Raw genomic sequence first — 16538 nt, forward strand, 5'->3', positions numbered from 1 at the left:
TTGTCTTCTGTTCTTGTGGTGTCATTGCCTTGTTTCTCTGTCCCCTATATTTCCTGAAAGTGAAGTTGGCCCTAGAAGTTTGATTCAATTCTGGTTCAGAATACTTCATATGTGCTTCATGTTATATCATATTAAGAGGCGCACAGTATCTAGTGGTTCCAGTTTTAGTGATGCTAAGATTGACCAGTAGGTTCAGGGATCAGTAGGCCTCATCTCTCCATTGTAAATTTCCCAGTCAGCTTTTCAATGACTAATATTTTATTTAATGATCATTGTTACCCAAATCATTTATTTCACTAGGGATTACCAACTGGTATTTTTTCTCATTCTTTTATTCCTTTTGAATTAGATGGAATTCTTATGTGAAAAATCACAATGTCCTATTGGTAATTTAGTAGTCATTGGTAGCTTTTTTGCTTTCTGGGACAGTAGGATATTTCAAGCTTATCTTATATTTCCTACCCTGTACCTGGAATCAGCCATTCCTTCAAGGATCCCTATGTCTCTTCAGATCACTATATAGTTTCTGCATTATTTTCAGCTGCATCTACCATTGTGGGTATGTGTCATTGAGGAGCTATATCTCAAAAGTCCTCTTTCAGTGTATATTAGAGCTGTTTTTATTTGCCATTTCAGAACATCATTTCATGTATATGTAGATCTTTAGAATAGATTTCAGGACATAATGGGTCAAGGGCAAATGTGTTTGTAATTTTGGTCATTATTGCCGAATTGCCCTTTTTAGAGCTTCTAAATATTGTGCATTCGAGAATGAGACTACCTGTTTTGTTATGTCTTTGCCACTAGAGGTGTCAAACTCTAGATTCTATTAATTGCATTTGCAAGAAACAGTTTCCTTATCTACTTTTATTTTGCATTTGACCATCTTTTCATATGTGTAAGGGTCACCTTTTTTTTTATTAGCTATTTATATCTTTTGCCTTTTTTCTTTCTGTTGGATTTTTGGTTTTCTCATTTACTGAGAGCTTTCTAAATTAAGGAGATTAACTCCTTGTGTCACGAATTGTAGATATTATCCCTAATTATTTGTCTTTAACCTTTGGTACAGTCTTGTTTTTATTTTTTGCCATATAGAAATCTGTATTTGGTTGGGAGATGGTAAATACATACACACAAACACTTAAATGTATTAGTCATTTCTTTTATGACTTTTTAAATCCTATAGGGCTAGTCTCATTTTTCTCTTCAGGCTTTTCTAGGCTATCCTTACTTATTTTACCATGTAAACTTCAGGAACTTCTTACCTAGGTTCAGTGGGTGTGGGAGGATGGGCTGTAATTTTTTTTAATGTTTTATTTTTATTTATTTTGAGAAAGAGAGCAAAAGCACAAGTGGGAGAGAGGGAGAGAGAGAATCTTAAGCAGGCTCCATGCTGTCAGTGTGGAGCTGGAAGCCTGGGGTCCAATCCCATGAACTGTGAGATCATGACCTGAGCCAAAGTCAAGAGTTGGTCTCTCAACCAAGCTACCCAAGCACCCCAGGATGGACTATAATTTTTATTGAAATCTCATTACATTTAGAAATTGTTAGGACAAATTGACATCTTTAAGATACTGAGTCTTTTCTGTCCAAGAAAATGCTATACCTTTCTATTGGTACAACATTAGTTTTGTTTTCTTCAGGAATGTTTTAAAGTTTACCTTACATGAAAGTTGCACGTATCTTCTTGTTATTCCTAGATATTCCACCCCTTCCCTTTTTTGCTATTAAATGGGTTTTATAGATTCTAACTGGTTATTGTTTACATACATGAAGGCTTTTGACTTCTGTGTACTTTATGTCTGCCTTATTACATTTATGTTTATAGTAGTTATTCAGGTGGTATTCTTGGCATTTCTAGTTATAATCGTTTCATCTACAAATAGTGATAGGTTTAACTATTCCTTTGGATTTTTATACTTATAATTTTTGTCTTATCAAATTATATTGACTAATTAGACAGTGTTAAGGAGTAGTGACTAGCAGGCATCCTCTTTACCTTAGGAATGCTTCCAATGTTTCTGCATTAACTATGATACATATATATGTATGTGTATGTATACGAGCATCTGATGATTCCTATTTTATTAAGTACTTTTTAAAAAAATGTTTTATTCATGTTTTGAGAGACAGAGACAGACCATGAATGGGGGAGGGGCAGAGAGAGAGAGGAAGACACCGAATCCAAAGCAGGCTCTAGGCTCCAAGCTGTCAGCACAGAGCCTGATGTGGGGCTCAAACTCACAAACCTTGAGATCATGACCTGAGCCGAAGTCAGACACTTAACCGACTGAGCCATCCAGGGGCTCCTTATTAAGTACTTTTAATCAATAATAGATAGTGAATTTTGTCAGATTCCTTTTCAACGTCTATGGAGCTGATAAGATATTTGTCTTTTTAACAAACGTTGAACCGAACTTGTATTTCTGGATTCTTTTAATGTGATACTGTATTCTGCTTGCTAATATTTTGCCTTTTTAATCAAAATGCAAAAGTAAGTTTGACCTGATCTGTAATCTTCTTTTTTGTGTGTGATCTTTTTCAAGTTTTGGTATTAATCTTATATCTCATAAAGAATTTACAAGTTTTGTTTTCTAAAATGTACAACAGTTTTTAAATAGTACTAAACTTGTTAACTCTTTCAAGGTTTGATAGAATTCTCTTGTGAAGTCTGGTGTTGTGGTATGTTTTGTTTTCTTGATGTATAATAGCTCTTTGAAAATTGTTCCATTTGTTTTGTGAAAACTAGTTTTTTAGGCTCAGTTTGTGGTTCAGATTTGGTAGATTTTATCTTACCAGAAAATTATTTTACCTGTATTTGATATTTTATAGAAAGTTTTACAAAGTCATTTCTTATTTTTTGAAATTGTGTCTACTTCTGTGGTTTCCTCCCCTTTCTTATTTTGTATATCTGTGTTTTGTCCATTTTACTCTTGATTAGGATGGAGTAGTTTAAACAACTGATTTCAGTGCCTCCCCAAACCCCCAGCAAAAGAGCTTTTGAATATTTTGGGTTTTTTTTAAGCTCTCTGGCTTTCTGTTTTCTAACTCCTTAATTTCTGCTTTTAGCTTTATAAATGTTTTCCTCTACTTTTTTCAGTTACTTTAGTTGTTTTTCTAACTTTTTGAGCTATATTAGTAATTCATTTACTTTCATCTTTTCTTAATGATGAAAGTATTTAAAGTAATGAATTTTCTTCTGATCACTGTTTTAGCTACATCCCAAAGCCTCTAATATGTAGGATTTTTATTATTGTCCAGAAACACCACGAATTTCATTCATATTTTCATTATTATCCAAATATTACTTGAGATTTTTGAAATTTGCAGGTTGAAGATCTTTGTATTTTCTGTTATCCATTATTTATTTTCCGATTTTCTGATTTTCTTGGGTTGTTAATCAGAGGATATGGCGTGTATTTCCCCTATTAGAATTTGTTGAAGTATGTTTTGTAGTCTGATACATAGTCAATTTTTGTGAACGTTTAATAGCTATTTGAAAATAGGTATATTTATTTATTATGATAGAGTTAAATGAATATCCATCTGTGCTTACCATTTTGATTAGGTTGTTTAGATCATTTCTTAGTTACTTTTGTTTAATTGTTCTCTAAGACTAGGGGAAATAACTTAAAATTTTCTATTATTATTGTGTGTCTCTCATATCTCCTGTGATTTCTGCTTTCTTAATGTTACTGCTACATTTTTAAGAGCATACACACACACACACACACACACACACACACACACACACACACACACACACCCTGTTCATTGTGAATTGTACCTTTTACATGATAAAGTGAATTTTTTTTTTTAATTTTTTTTTAACGTTTATTTATTTTTGAGACAGAGAGAGAGACACAGCATGCACAGGGGAGGGTCAGAGAGAGGGAGACACAGAATCTGAAACAGGCTCCAGGCTCTGAGCTCCGACGCGGGGCTCGAACTCACAGACTGCGAGATCATGACCTGAGCCGAAGTCGGACGCTTAACCGACTGAGCCACCCAGGCGCCCCAAAATGAATTTTTTTTTTTTAACTTTGGGCCAAAAGTCTGCATTATCTAATGAAAGGATTATAATTTATGTGTGTGTGAACCTTATCCTATATGTTAACTTCTTTCCTGTCCTTTACCTTTTTTAATATTTTCTGAATCAGAGATGCATCTTGGTGATAGCATAGAATGGTTTTGCTTTATGGGTCAGTCTAAAGCTTTTTTTTTCTGTTAATAGATTAGTTGCCAGATATATAGGAAGGAAATACATGCTTGGTCTTAGTTATGTCAGATTATTTTATATTTTCTGATTATATATGTTTTGAAACTTTAAGTGGTCTCTTTTCTGTGCTTTTTAAATGATAATTTTGATATTGAGAAGAGTTTTTTTTCCCTGCTAGTGGTAAATCTTTATACCTTTACCTTCATGTAATACTCATGTTTCTTTCTTTTAACTTTTTTTTTTTTTTTTTTTTTGTAGTATGGTTGACATGTTACCTTTCAGGTGTACAACATAATAATTCGACAAGTTTATTATGCTATGCTCATCACTCATCTTTTAAAAAAAATTTTTTTTTTTTTAATTTTATTTTAGAGAGAGAGGGAGAGTATGAGTGGGAGAGAATTTTAAGCAGGCTCCATGCTCAGGGCAGAGCCTGATATGGGACTCCATCCCACAACTCTGGGATCATGACCTGAGCTGAAATCAAGAGTCAGATGCTCAACCGACTGAGCCACCAGGCACCCTCATCTTTTTCTTTTTTAAAGCAGTGTCTTTTTTCCTTAATAAGTAATAATTCAGTTAGCTTTATTCTCTTCCTTTTTTTTCCTCCCTCTCTTTTACTGACTACTTTTAGCCAATATAGCAATATTTTATTGTTCTTTATAATTTGTTTAAACTTTTACTACTTGACTTTCAACAGTGACTCCTATCTATTACTATAAGGTACAGTGAGTTTATTCTTCTTTTTATTTTTCTACTGTCATTGGTTTATTTGTATGTACTATTATTCCTGCATTCTTGGAGCATGTAACAGTTGCATTCCATTCTGTCACCTGTATATCCATTTGTTTTAACCTTAAATCTGCAATTAAATGTATTTGTGCTGTCAGTCCTGCTGAAATTTTTCCTGTCATCTACTAGTTGCAGTTTGTCCTCAAGTTGTTTCTTCAAGAAGGGCTCATGAATAAGAGCTAAATATTTACATACTGAAAACCATTTGCCTATAGCATTATTCCTGAAGGATTGTCTAAAACAAAATTATTGACATACTTTCTGGAGTATCTTCTAAGTATTTGTCTACTGTCTTCTGACATTGAATGTTCGGTAGAGAAGTATGATATCAGCTTGATTTTCTTTCCCCTTGGAGGGGCCTGCTTTTTTTGTCTGGCTGCTGAAACTTATCTGGTTGCTTTAACACTAATTTCACTACATTTTTTGTTGTTGTTGACCATTTTGGGTCAGTTTCCAAGGGATTCCCTTTGAAAATGGAAGTTTTGAGTCTTTTTTAATTTTTTAAATTCAACTTTTAAATTTATCTTGAGAGACAGAGAACATGAGCAGGGGAGGAGCAGAGAGCAAGGGAGAGAGAGAATCCCAAGCAGACTCCATGCTCAGCACAGAGCCCAACTCAGGGTTCTATCTCACAACTGTGAGATGACCTTAGCCGAAATCAAGAGTTGGACACTTAGCCTACTGGGCCATCTGACACCCCAGTTTTTCTTTGTTTATATTTAAGTTAATTTCTTTTAAAAAGTAACTGTTCTCTTTGCTCCTTACTATACCTTTTGTGGTGTAATTTTTACCATGTGCTTATATTTTTCAACTTTTAAAAATCTTTTTCTTCCATTTCTTTCATGAATTTTTCAGTACTTTTGTTTTTACCTCTTCCTGTTGACTGGCTGTCTCTTCCCTGAGTTGTTAAATTTCTGCTCTGATATTTTACTTTTTTTTTTCTTAAGTTTATTTATTTAAGTAATTTCTCCATTCAGCATAGGGCTCAAAATCACGACCCAAGATCAAGAGTCCCGTGCTCTTCTGACTGAGCCAGCCAGCGGCCCCTCTGAGATTTTCTTAATAGCTGCATTAAGAATTTTTGAATTCATGTTATGAAGTAGTGTTACAGTTTTCATCTACTTTGTGACAATTTTTTGTTGAGTTTTATTTGTCAAGGATGTTGTACTGTCTTACATTTTTATGGTGTCTTTGTATGGATACTTACCACTTTTTTGTTATTCATATTTAATGAGATGAGCTTTTCCAAACCACCTGTTTGAAGAGACTAGTCAGGAAGAAGAATTGGAAGAGGACATTAGGAGTGAGGTGGTTGTCCAGGTTTCTGTGTTCAAGGCCTCTGTCCTCAGATGTTCTGATGGATTCTTTCTTCAAAATATAGGTACATCTCCTATGCCTCTTAGTAATTTACAAGTGTAAGAGGTGTGAGCTGTCAGCTACCAGGTCCTTATTAGTTTCTGCTCCCAAAGGATACAGCTCCTGCCTTTTAAAGTGCCTGCTTGAAATGTTAACAGAGAATTTGTGAACGGTATACAGGAGTTCTTTGCGGTATTCTTTGGACATTTCTGTAAGTTTGAAATTACAGATAAAAAGTACATGCCTTGGTTTTAGAAGAGTTGTAGTATCTGAGATCTGTCACTTGTAGACTACCCTCCACTCATTCTCATGGCACTTTCTACACCTCCTTTTTCTACTTCCTTCTGAGATTCTGCCATTCAGCCTCAGTTCTAAACATTGCAGTTCCTACTTATGATAGAACCCTCTGTTTCTGGGAATTAAAATTTGCTGTTCCCCAACTAGGCTCTTTTCATACTTCATGTCTTCTCCCTTGCCTAGGTTCTACCAGTCCCAAGTACTTTAGGCCATATTTAGTTATAATTTGGCATTTCAGGTTTTTATTGTCTCCTAGGTTCACTGAATACAATGTTTTAAAAACATTCTCTTTATTGTTCTATATTGGGTTCTAGGAGAAAAGGGGGAAAATTTGGAAGTAAATTGCTGTTTTCCTACTGGAACTTAAAGTCTAGCTTTGGATATTATTAAATTTCTAAATAATAAATTGGTCAAATAAATCACAAAGAAAATATTAAATATTTGAACTGCAGGATAATGAAAATACATATCAGAACTGGTATGATTAGCTAAAGCAATGCTTAGAGAGAATTTAAAACCTTAAATGCCTATTAGAAAAGAAGAAAAGCATCAGTACCTAAGTATTCATTTCAACAAGTTATAAAAATAAAGAAAAATTAAATGCAAAGCAAATAGAAGGAAATAAGAGTTAAAAACAGGACTTAATGAAATACAAAACAAATTTATTTCTATTCTGTAGGTAGAGAGTTTTGAAAAGTTTTTAAGAAAGATAGTGACATGATCATATTTGTTTTCCAGAAAGAGACCTCTGGCAGCAGTGTGGAGAATAGATAGAGGAGAAAAAAACTAATCTCAGGAGCCAGTTAGGAGGCTTTTTCAATCCCTAGTTCAGGTAAGAGATGGTGATGGTCTAATGTGGGGTGGAGAGAAAGGAACATATTACAAGGAATAAGTTGAAAAAATAGGTTTCAGAACCATGTCCAGGAAAAAACAACAAAAAAACAACAAAAAAACAAAAAAACTTTGGGTATAGTTACTGGTACATGGTACTGACTGGAAATGAATAGACCAGAAGGTTTACTAGGTTATTGAAGGAATTGTTTTTAGAAATAAACTACAGACCTGGTATATCTGTCAGGTTCAACCAGAGAAGCAGAACCGGTGGGAGGTCTATGTAGAGCGAGAGATTCAGCTTACAAGTAGGGGTTAGCAAGGCAAGTCTGAAATCCTTAGAATAGGCTGTCAGGAAGGGCAGACTGGGATTCTTGGGTATGGGCTAAAGCTGCTGTTCATAGGTAGAAGTTTTTCTCTCTCTTAGGGAAGCCTCAGCCCTGCTTTAAGGCCTTTCAGCTAACTGAATGAGAGTCATCCAGATTATCCAGGATAATTTCCTTTACTTAGTCAACTGATTATGAATTTTACTTATATCTATAAAACACCTGCACAGTAATACCTAGATTAATGTTTGAATAGCTGACAACTAGTAGCCCAGCCAAGTTGACACATTAAAACAAAAACATACCTAGCCTGCAAAGTTCTGTGATTATTCAGTCTTTGAAATAGCCTTTATGTTCCTAACCAACCCTTCAGGCTCAGTGATTGTGCTGTATTATAAACTAGCTTCCAAGAAGGGCATACTCGCCAACATACACTCAGAGTAGTGACTCATTCATACCAGGTGTGAATGGTGATGCTGTCAGTTGAATTCAGAGATGGATCTGCTGTCGCTGGTTAGTTGGCAGTGTACACCATATATAAATAGATAAAATGTTAACATATCCAAAACTTGAAGTTCCTATGGAACATATGGATAGAAACGCCAGTGTGTCATTGGAAATGCAGATATGAAAATCTGTAGTGGTGGGAGCTAAAAGTAAAACTTTGGAGACTGTTCAGTATGTAAGTCCATATTTGAAACTGTAGAAGTGGAAAAACTTTTTTTTTAATGTTTATTTATTTTTGAGAGAGAGAAAGACAGCGCAAGTGGGGATGGAGCAGAGAGAGAGAGACAGAAGATCCGAAGCAGGCTCTGTGCTGACAGCAGAGAGCCCGATGCAGGGCTCGAACTCACAGACCATGAGATCATGACCTGTGCCAAAGTCAGACAGTTAACCAACTGAGCCATCCAGGCACCACAAAGTAGGAAAACTTCTTTAGGAATAGTATTTAGAGTAAAAACCGGAATGAGGACAAACCCATGGCAAATACTAGTATTTAAGGGAGGAAGAAAGACCAGTGAGCAAATTAATGATTATCGCAGCAGTATGAGAGCCCAAAAATGGTGTCAAGGAAGCCAAGGGAGGTAACATATTCAAAGAGTGGATGATTTCACAGTTAAGCTGTGGGAGCTTTTCCAATAAAACCAAGAGTAAAACAAGGATGTCAGGACTATGATATTTAGATATATTGTGTTTGCCAACTTCTGTTCTTCTTACAGGTTTCAGTCTACATGTTACTTCCTTGAGAAGCAATGTTTGATACCCATCTCTCCCCCCTACATCCAGCCATCCCCCAAGTCTGAATTAGGTATTTATTTCATTCATGTATTCCCATAGCACAGTGTACTTCCCCTATAATATAGCATGTGTCACTCTGAATTATAAATGTTTTATTGTTCTTTCTCCTATTAGAATGAAAGTTCTGCAAAAGTAGGGACTGTCCATCTTATTCACCAGTGTACGTATCCTCCATGCTTAGCACAATTCTGGGTCATACCAAGCAAAGAATAATTAGATAAAACTAAGAGCATAGCGAAGGAGTATCCCAAATGAGCCTGGAAAGTTAGAAAAATATTTGGAGGAGTAAGTGATGCCTTAGCTGAGCTTTAACAAACATGAGATCAAGAGTTGGATTGAAAAGGAGGTACATAGGAATAAAGATTTTTGAGAAGTCTCTAAAATAAAAACTTGATTGAAAAGACATAAGAGAAAATCTAAATGAAATGAAATGAAATATAATAGGCTTATTGAGAAGGCTCAATTTGATGTCAGTTTTCCCAAAATTAACCTGTAAATGTAATTAAAATTTTTATTTTTTATTTATTATTATTATTATTATTTTTTTTTTTTTTTTTTTGAGAGAGGGAGAGAGAGAACATGAATGGAGGAGGGACAGAGAGAGTGGGAGAGAGAAATGCCAAGCAGGCTCCACACTATCGGTGCAGAGCCAGACACAGGGCTCAGTCCCACAAACTGTGGGATCATGACCTGGGCCGAAATCAAGAATCAACCAGCTGAATTCAGCTGAATTCAACTGATTCAACTGAATCAATCAACCAACTGAATCAACCAATTAACCAACTGAAGTCACCCAGGTGCCCCTGTAAATGCAATTTTAAATAAAATCCCAATAGGGTATATCATGAAACTTAGTAAGTGAATATTAAGGCTTATATAGAAAAATAACTATAATGACTAAGAAAAGCCAATGTAATTTTAAAGAAGAATAAAGACAGAGGAATTGCCCTCTTTGTTTTAAAACTACAGTAATTACTATTCCATACTGCTGTAAGTGCAGGAATTGAAAGATTAATGAAGCAGAATACAGAGCCTTGAAATAAGCCATGTGTATATGGAAACTTTGTAAATATTATGTGGCTTTTCGTATCATTGAAGAAAGAGTAGAATATTTATCAAACGGTGTTCATACAGTTAACTACATGAAAAAAATAAATTAGACCCGACTCACATCACACCCAAAATTTATTTCTAGGTGGATTTTAATCCTAAATATGTAATGCCAAACTTTGAAACTCTTTTAGAAGAAATCTTACAAGAGAATATATCCAATGTTGGACAAAATATAAAGTGTGTAAATTATAAAAGAAAATACTGACAAAAACTTGTATGTTATAAACAGTTAAAATGCTAGGAGAAATAACCAAGACCTTTACAAAATATAAGGACAGATCAATAGGAAAACAAGTACTTCAAAAAAGAGGAAACCCAAATGGCCAATAAATACATGAAAATCAGATTCTCAAAATCATTTGTAATCAGGAAAATGCAAATGAAATTAAAAAGGTTCCAATTCACGCCCTTCAGGTTTGTAAAAATTAAAGTCTTACGTTAGATGTTGTTGAGGATGTAAAGTTACAGTGTTGGTAGGAGTATGATTTGGTATAGCTGCTTTGGAGAACAGTTTTCAATCTCTAGAAAAGTTAAAGATGAAATTGCACGTGTTTGAAAACCTATAATATACCATAGAGATACCTTGCATTTGTGCTTGAGGCATTATTTGTTATGGCAGAAAATTGGAAATAGCCTAATTCCTTATCCGTGTTTCTTTGGGAAGCATTATGAATGAGTACATAAATTGTTATAGAATATTGTGGTGTTCTGTGTGACAGTAAAATGAGTGAACCAGATCTACATGTATCAACATATTATCACTAAAAACAATGTGGAGGGGGTAATAGGTACTGAAAGGATATGTTATTATTTATGTAAATTTAAGAAAACAAAAGTTTATACAGAGTGCATACAAATGCAGTAAAATTATCAAAACATGGATGGGACAAATACACACCAATTTCAGGATAGTAGTTCCCTTTAGGAAGAAAGAAGGAAGAGGAATGGAATAGGTTGGTTGGCATAGAGAGAATAGATACACCTAAAAAGCTGCATGTTACAAGAAAAAGGTGAGAGTATGTTTTTTGTGTAAACAAAGTGTGTAGATAAGTTACGGTGCACTGTGAAGCAAAGAAGTCAGAAGATTGATAGCTTTTGTAAAAAAAGATATGTGGCATACTAATGAAATGAAAATACAGCCTAAAAGTTTAAATGAGTTTATTTTTTAGTTGACAGTAAAATATAGTGCTGCTGTGAAAAATAACGAGTGAAAATATTGCTCTGACCACCTTACTTGCTTATGTTTCCTTTTTTGTTTCTGTGTGATTTGATTTTGCATTGCTTGTGTTTGGTATATTGCACTGAACAAAACAGCCCTTATTGATCTTGAAATCTACTATTGAGCAATGTAAGTATTATGGAGAAGTACTAAATGCAGAGGGAGCATGTAACAGGGATCCATTCTAGTCATTGGATTTGAGGAACATTTCTCTAAGAAAGCGACAGATTCCCTCTAGGTGTTATTGGTGGTGGAAATAAGAATGGAAGAGTGAAGAACAAGAAAAGAGCAATTTAATTCGAATTATGTGACTTAATCTTGTCTTCAAAATGATTGCTTTGTGCTATGTAATATTCTCTCAACTATGTAGGTAGACTTACCATATTTTACCAATCTAAGACTCAAAAATATTTTTTCTTCACATTTCATCATCTCTGAAATTAGAAGATGTCTTACAGTTGGTGGTTTGTCACAGTTTAATTGGCAAGTTTCTTTTTAGGATACATAAAATATTGATGTACCTTTCCATCACTGGTGTCTTAGATTCAATGATATGTGGGATGAATATATGTTTAGTTTAGCCCACATTTAAGCCAAACTCATTTGCAACTTGCATTTTATTATAATTCCTGCATTTCTAAGACTGTCACAGTGATGTGGTATTAGTTGTATTTCCCTTCAGATACCTTTATCACTCATTGCTAAGCATTTTACATTAATTATTTGAAGTAAATTCTACCAAAGTTGCATGAGTTAAGTTTAGAGAGAGAAAATTTCAATAAACTTTCTCTCTAAATTGACTCTTTCTAAGGGTCACATAGTTTATATTTAACATTTATGTTAAATAATTTATATGATTTTCAGAAGTAACAGAAGCAAAATCAATGAATTACTGAAGTAGTAATTAGTATAAGTTTATTGTGCACACACCAAAAACAGTTTGCAAACTGGGAGCATTCAAGCCAAAAAATGGAATGAGGCTCAGGGGCATATTGTTATAAGGCAGTTTATATATAGAGAGAGAAAACAATGATTGTTTTATTCTTCAATGATTGGTTATAATATTAGAATTTTGATCTTATATCAACCTTGGGAAACAGTTTAAGTTTTGCTTATGATTTTCAGAGGCATGAGCAAGAAATGACCCAGGTCAAGTTAGTCTTGTAAGATAAGCTAAATTAAGCTTTGTTTGTGTGACTAAACTGGTTTTGTCTGCTCAGGGAATTTTCAAGGCTGGTGTCCCATATGCTTTTGATTTTAACAGTATAACGTAACCTATTAAGCCAATATTTAAATATAGCCATAGCTTATATTTAAGGCTCAAGGTCACATAATTTACATTGAAATTATAGCGGTCAACCTCTGACTCCAAATTATGTCCATATTATTCACAGCTCTATACTGTATCCCTTAAAAAGCAAGATTCCTGGCAGACAAATTTCAGACCCAGTACATCTGAATTGAGAAAGGTTATATTATTTTTATTTACTTATTTACTATATTTATTTTTATATACTTATTTACTTATTTACTATATTTTTATATACTTATTTACTATATTATTTTAATTATTTTATTTACATATTTTAATGTCCTTTTCAGTAGAAGTAGCTTTCTGCAAAACATTCAGTGTCTGTTTTGCTCGTAGAAGAAAATAGAATATATAAATTGTAGAATTTAGTGATTGTAATTTATTCTGTGTAAGAGTCAAAAGTTCGCACTGAATATGCTTTCCTTTGCAAGGAAAACAGATTTCTAGAAAGTAATTTATTAATCACAGTATTAGTGTTGCTTGCTTTATATGTTTGTTTTGAGTTCGGGTATAAGATCTCAAAGATTAAGAAATAATTTATGATAGTCAAATTAGTCTTCTCAGCAGTAAACAAAAGCAGAACATTTTTTTTAAATTTTTTTTAATGTTTATTTATTTTTGAGACAGAGAGAGACAGAGCATGAATGGGGGAGGGTCAGAGAGAGAGGGAGACACAGAATCCGAAGCAGGCTCCAAGCTCTGAGCAGTCAACACAGAGCCCGACACGGGGCTCGAACTCATGGACGGTGAGATCATGACCTGAGCCAAAGTCAGACGCTTAACCGACTGAGCCACCCAGGTGCCCCTAAAAAGCAGAACATTTTTTTGGAGTATAATGAGAGTCTCATTTCAGGCAACAGGACAGGAACTTTATCAACATATGGTCCAGCCAGGCAAAGTAAATATGTGTGTGTCAGGCTTACCCAGACCATCCTCACATTACAGAATCAGAATGATGGCAGCAGAAACCTCAGTGACAGTCTTCATCCTATTTGTTTCAGTCTCATTGAGTATGCCCTTTGTATTTGGTACCCAGCTGTCCTCTTGGAATCGCGCATCACTATTTCCCTTGAGAATTTTTGTCTTTTTCCTTTATTGATCTTCTGTTTCCTATATCCTTTTTTTTTAGTGTTCAAAAGTTTCATGAGGAAACGTTATGTACGTAAGAGGCAAATATTGTGACACCTTGCGTATTGGGAAGTGAACTTAAATGATATTTTAACTGAGTTTCTATGTCGGAAATAATTTTCCTTCACAAATTTGAAAGCAGTGCTCCATTTTTTAAATAGCTTTAGTGAGGGGTTTTGTTTGTTTTTTATACATACCATAAAATGTACCCATTTTAAGTGTATATCTAGTGTCTTTCACATATTTTGCTTTGCCTTCTGGAACATGTCCTCAGCTTCATCTTTTAACCCTTTATTCACTTTTTCATTCTGCTATCATGTTCTTCTTTTCTAGTAGTTATTTATTTCCTGAGTGTTGTAGGATACTATTCTTGTTTCACAGTTACAGTATCCTCTCTTGGCTCACTAAGAAACAGTAAAACCTTGGTTTAAGAGCATAATTCATTCCAGAAACGTGCTTGTAATTCAAAGCATTTGGGTTTCTTTTTTTAATAAAGAGAAATCTTTTTTTTTTTTTTAATATTTGTTTATTTTTGAGAGAGATAAGAGTTTGAGTGGGGGAGGGGCGAGAGAGAGGGAGACACAGAATCCAAAGCAGGCTCCAGGCACCAAGCTGTCAGCACAGAGCCCGAGGCAGGGCTGGAGGCAGGGCTGGAACTCAGAGACCACGAGATCATGACCTGAGCTGAAGTCAAATGCTTAACCAACTGAGCCATCTAGGCACCCCTAATCCAAAGCACTTTGTATGTCAAAATGAATTTCCCCATAAGAAATAATGAAGTTGAGATGATTCATTCTACAACCTTAAAATATTCTTATAGAAATTATTACAATACTGTAATATAATACAAAATTATAAAATATAAAGAAAAATAAATTAACCTGCACTTACCTTTGAAAACCTTCGTGGCTGTTGTAAGAGAGATGAGAGAGGACGCTTATTGTGTAGGACAACTTTCATCATCACTACCAGCATCAATGCTATCTATTGGTTCAATGGAATCTTTCTCTTTTCATGCACCGTTAACAAGGAACCTATCCAGTGACACTTGCTTTTGCCTCCTTTTGAGGATTTCGTGGAAATGTGACATTGCATTGTCATTAATGTATTCATTGCTCGCACTGCTACAGCCTTATTTGGGTGGTGCCTTTCTACAAAATTTTGCACCCACATTTTACACATCTCCCTAATCTCATTTGAAGTGAGGGGTTCCTCTGCCTTTTTCTTCTCCGCCTCCTCCTCCTCCTCAGACAGGATGCAGACGTAGATTTCTTACAAAATCTTGCAATTTCAGCCACTCGCATACCTCGTTCGTACTTCTTGATGATTTCCTTCTTAACTTCCACTGTAATCATCTCCCTCTTACTGCCTTTCTTTTCAGCCTTCTTCTGCATGGGGGCTATTGTATACACTCTCATGGATGTTGACTATACTACAGTGTTAATAAACTCTTACAGTATTTAATATAACTGGTAATAAGGTAGCAGAGGAAAGGGTCTATATCTGCAGGCAGCCTGACCTAGGATGAAGCAGAGCATTCCTAAGCTTACTCTTGTTGGAAAAGCAAAGGACTGTCCATAGGTGCTCTGAAGTGACAGAAAATACACTAGTGCCAGTTGTGGGCACCTTCCAGCGTTCTGAAAAATTCCTGATTTCTGCCAAACACCATGGCCTGAGACCGAGCATGCAAGCACAGGAGACAGTCACCCACAGTCCCACAGCGCTCATGAGAGAGACGAACCGTCAGCTCAGTTGTGATCGTGTGACATTCGGTGTCATGTACTGCTCATCTTGTGGAATATTCGCAGAACAAGTTATTTGCAATCCAGGGTTTTACTGTAATCTATTTTGGAGTTTTCTTTTTCCTGTACATGTTTACCCTTCCTACTCCTTTATGTTTTGATCTCTGCCTTCCCTGTTAGAGTCTGTCTTTCTTCAGATACATTGTATCTTTGGTTATCTACTCATGATTCATTAGGATCTAAAAAACACTGACTAGAAGCTCCGAATGCATCATTGGGGCCAGTTGAATATGAACTTCATTATAGGGTGGTTTCAGTGGACTGATGTTAGGGGACCTACATTTGTATCCTCAAGTCTGTTTGCTTGGCTGGTCAGGTTACGCAAAGATTAGTCTTTTCAGCTCCTGCCTGAAGGGTATCAGTCTGATTGTCTACATTCTAGAAGCCAACATTCAGCATTTAATGTTCATATTCATTTAATCCCTTCTTTTTGGTAGTCTGTGCCCTCAACTGTGCCTGATATGCTCCCTCCAGAGAGCCGTTCCTTTATTTTTTCCAGAAAATAAACCTCTGGATTTATGTAGGGATGACAAAAGGGCAGTTGTTCAGCAATGTGGGATTAGACAAGGGTCTGGGACGCCGCCTGCTTCTCAAACAGCTTTCCTCTTTATTTTTCCACACCTCTCCCCATTCTGTCACTAGTTTCAGAAGTACTGCCTAGTTTCAGAGGTGCTGCCACTCCTCATGCTTTTTGAAGATTTTGTAGTGTAGATGCAGTTGGTTCTTATCTTTCCCAACCTAGCTGGCTTGGGATTTCATTTTCTTGGATCTACTATGTCAGTTACAACCTGTCCACTTGCTTTTCAGCTTTTTGCTTTTTTTTTTTTAATTTTAAATTTTTATT

The 16538-nt window shown here is 35.2% G+C and overlaps 1 protein-coding gene across 7 annotated transcripts in view; it reads left to right on the forward strand.

The window, feature by feature from the left end:
• AGO3 (argonaute RISC catalytic component 3) overlaps positions 1-16538 on the forward strand; it is a 123114-nt gene that overhangs the window by 43203 nt on the left and 63373 nt on the right. The window contains exon 1 of one of the 7 annotated variants that reach the window (XM_086716459.1): positions 7405-7496. The exons of 5 other annotated variants lie outside the window; for them this stretch is intronic. Coding sequence is in view for 1 of the 2 variants with exons in the window: in XM_086716458.1 (XP_086572584.1) it covers positions 8995-9130 (136 nt within the window). In the remaining variant the exon portion in view is untranslated. One more of the 7 variants, XM_086716458.1, reaches the window with a different exon arrangement.

This window comes from Puma concolor, chromosome C1 (assembly GCF_028749965.1).
Source record: "Puma concolor isolate L17-30 chromosome C1, mPumCon1.1.hap2, whole genome shotgun sequence".
NCBI classification, from domain to species: domain Eukaryota; kingdom Metazoa; phylum Chordata; class Mammalia; order Carnivora; family Felidae; genus Puma; species Puma concolor.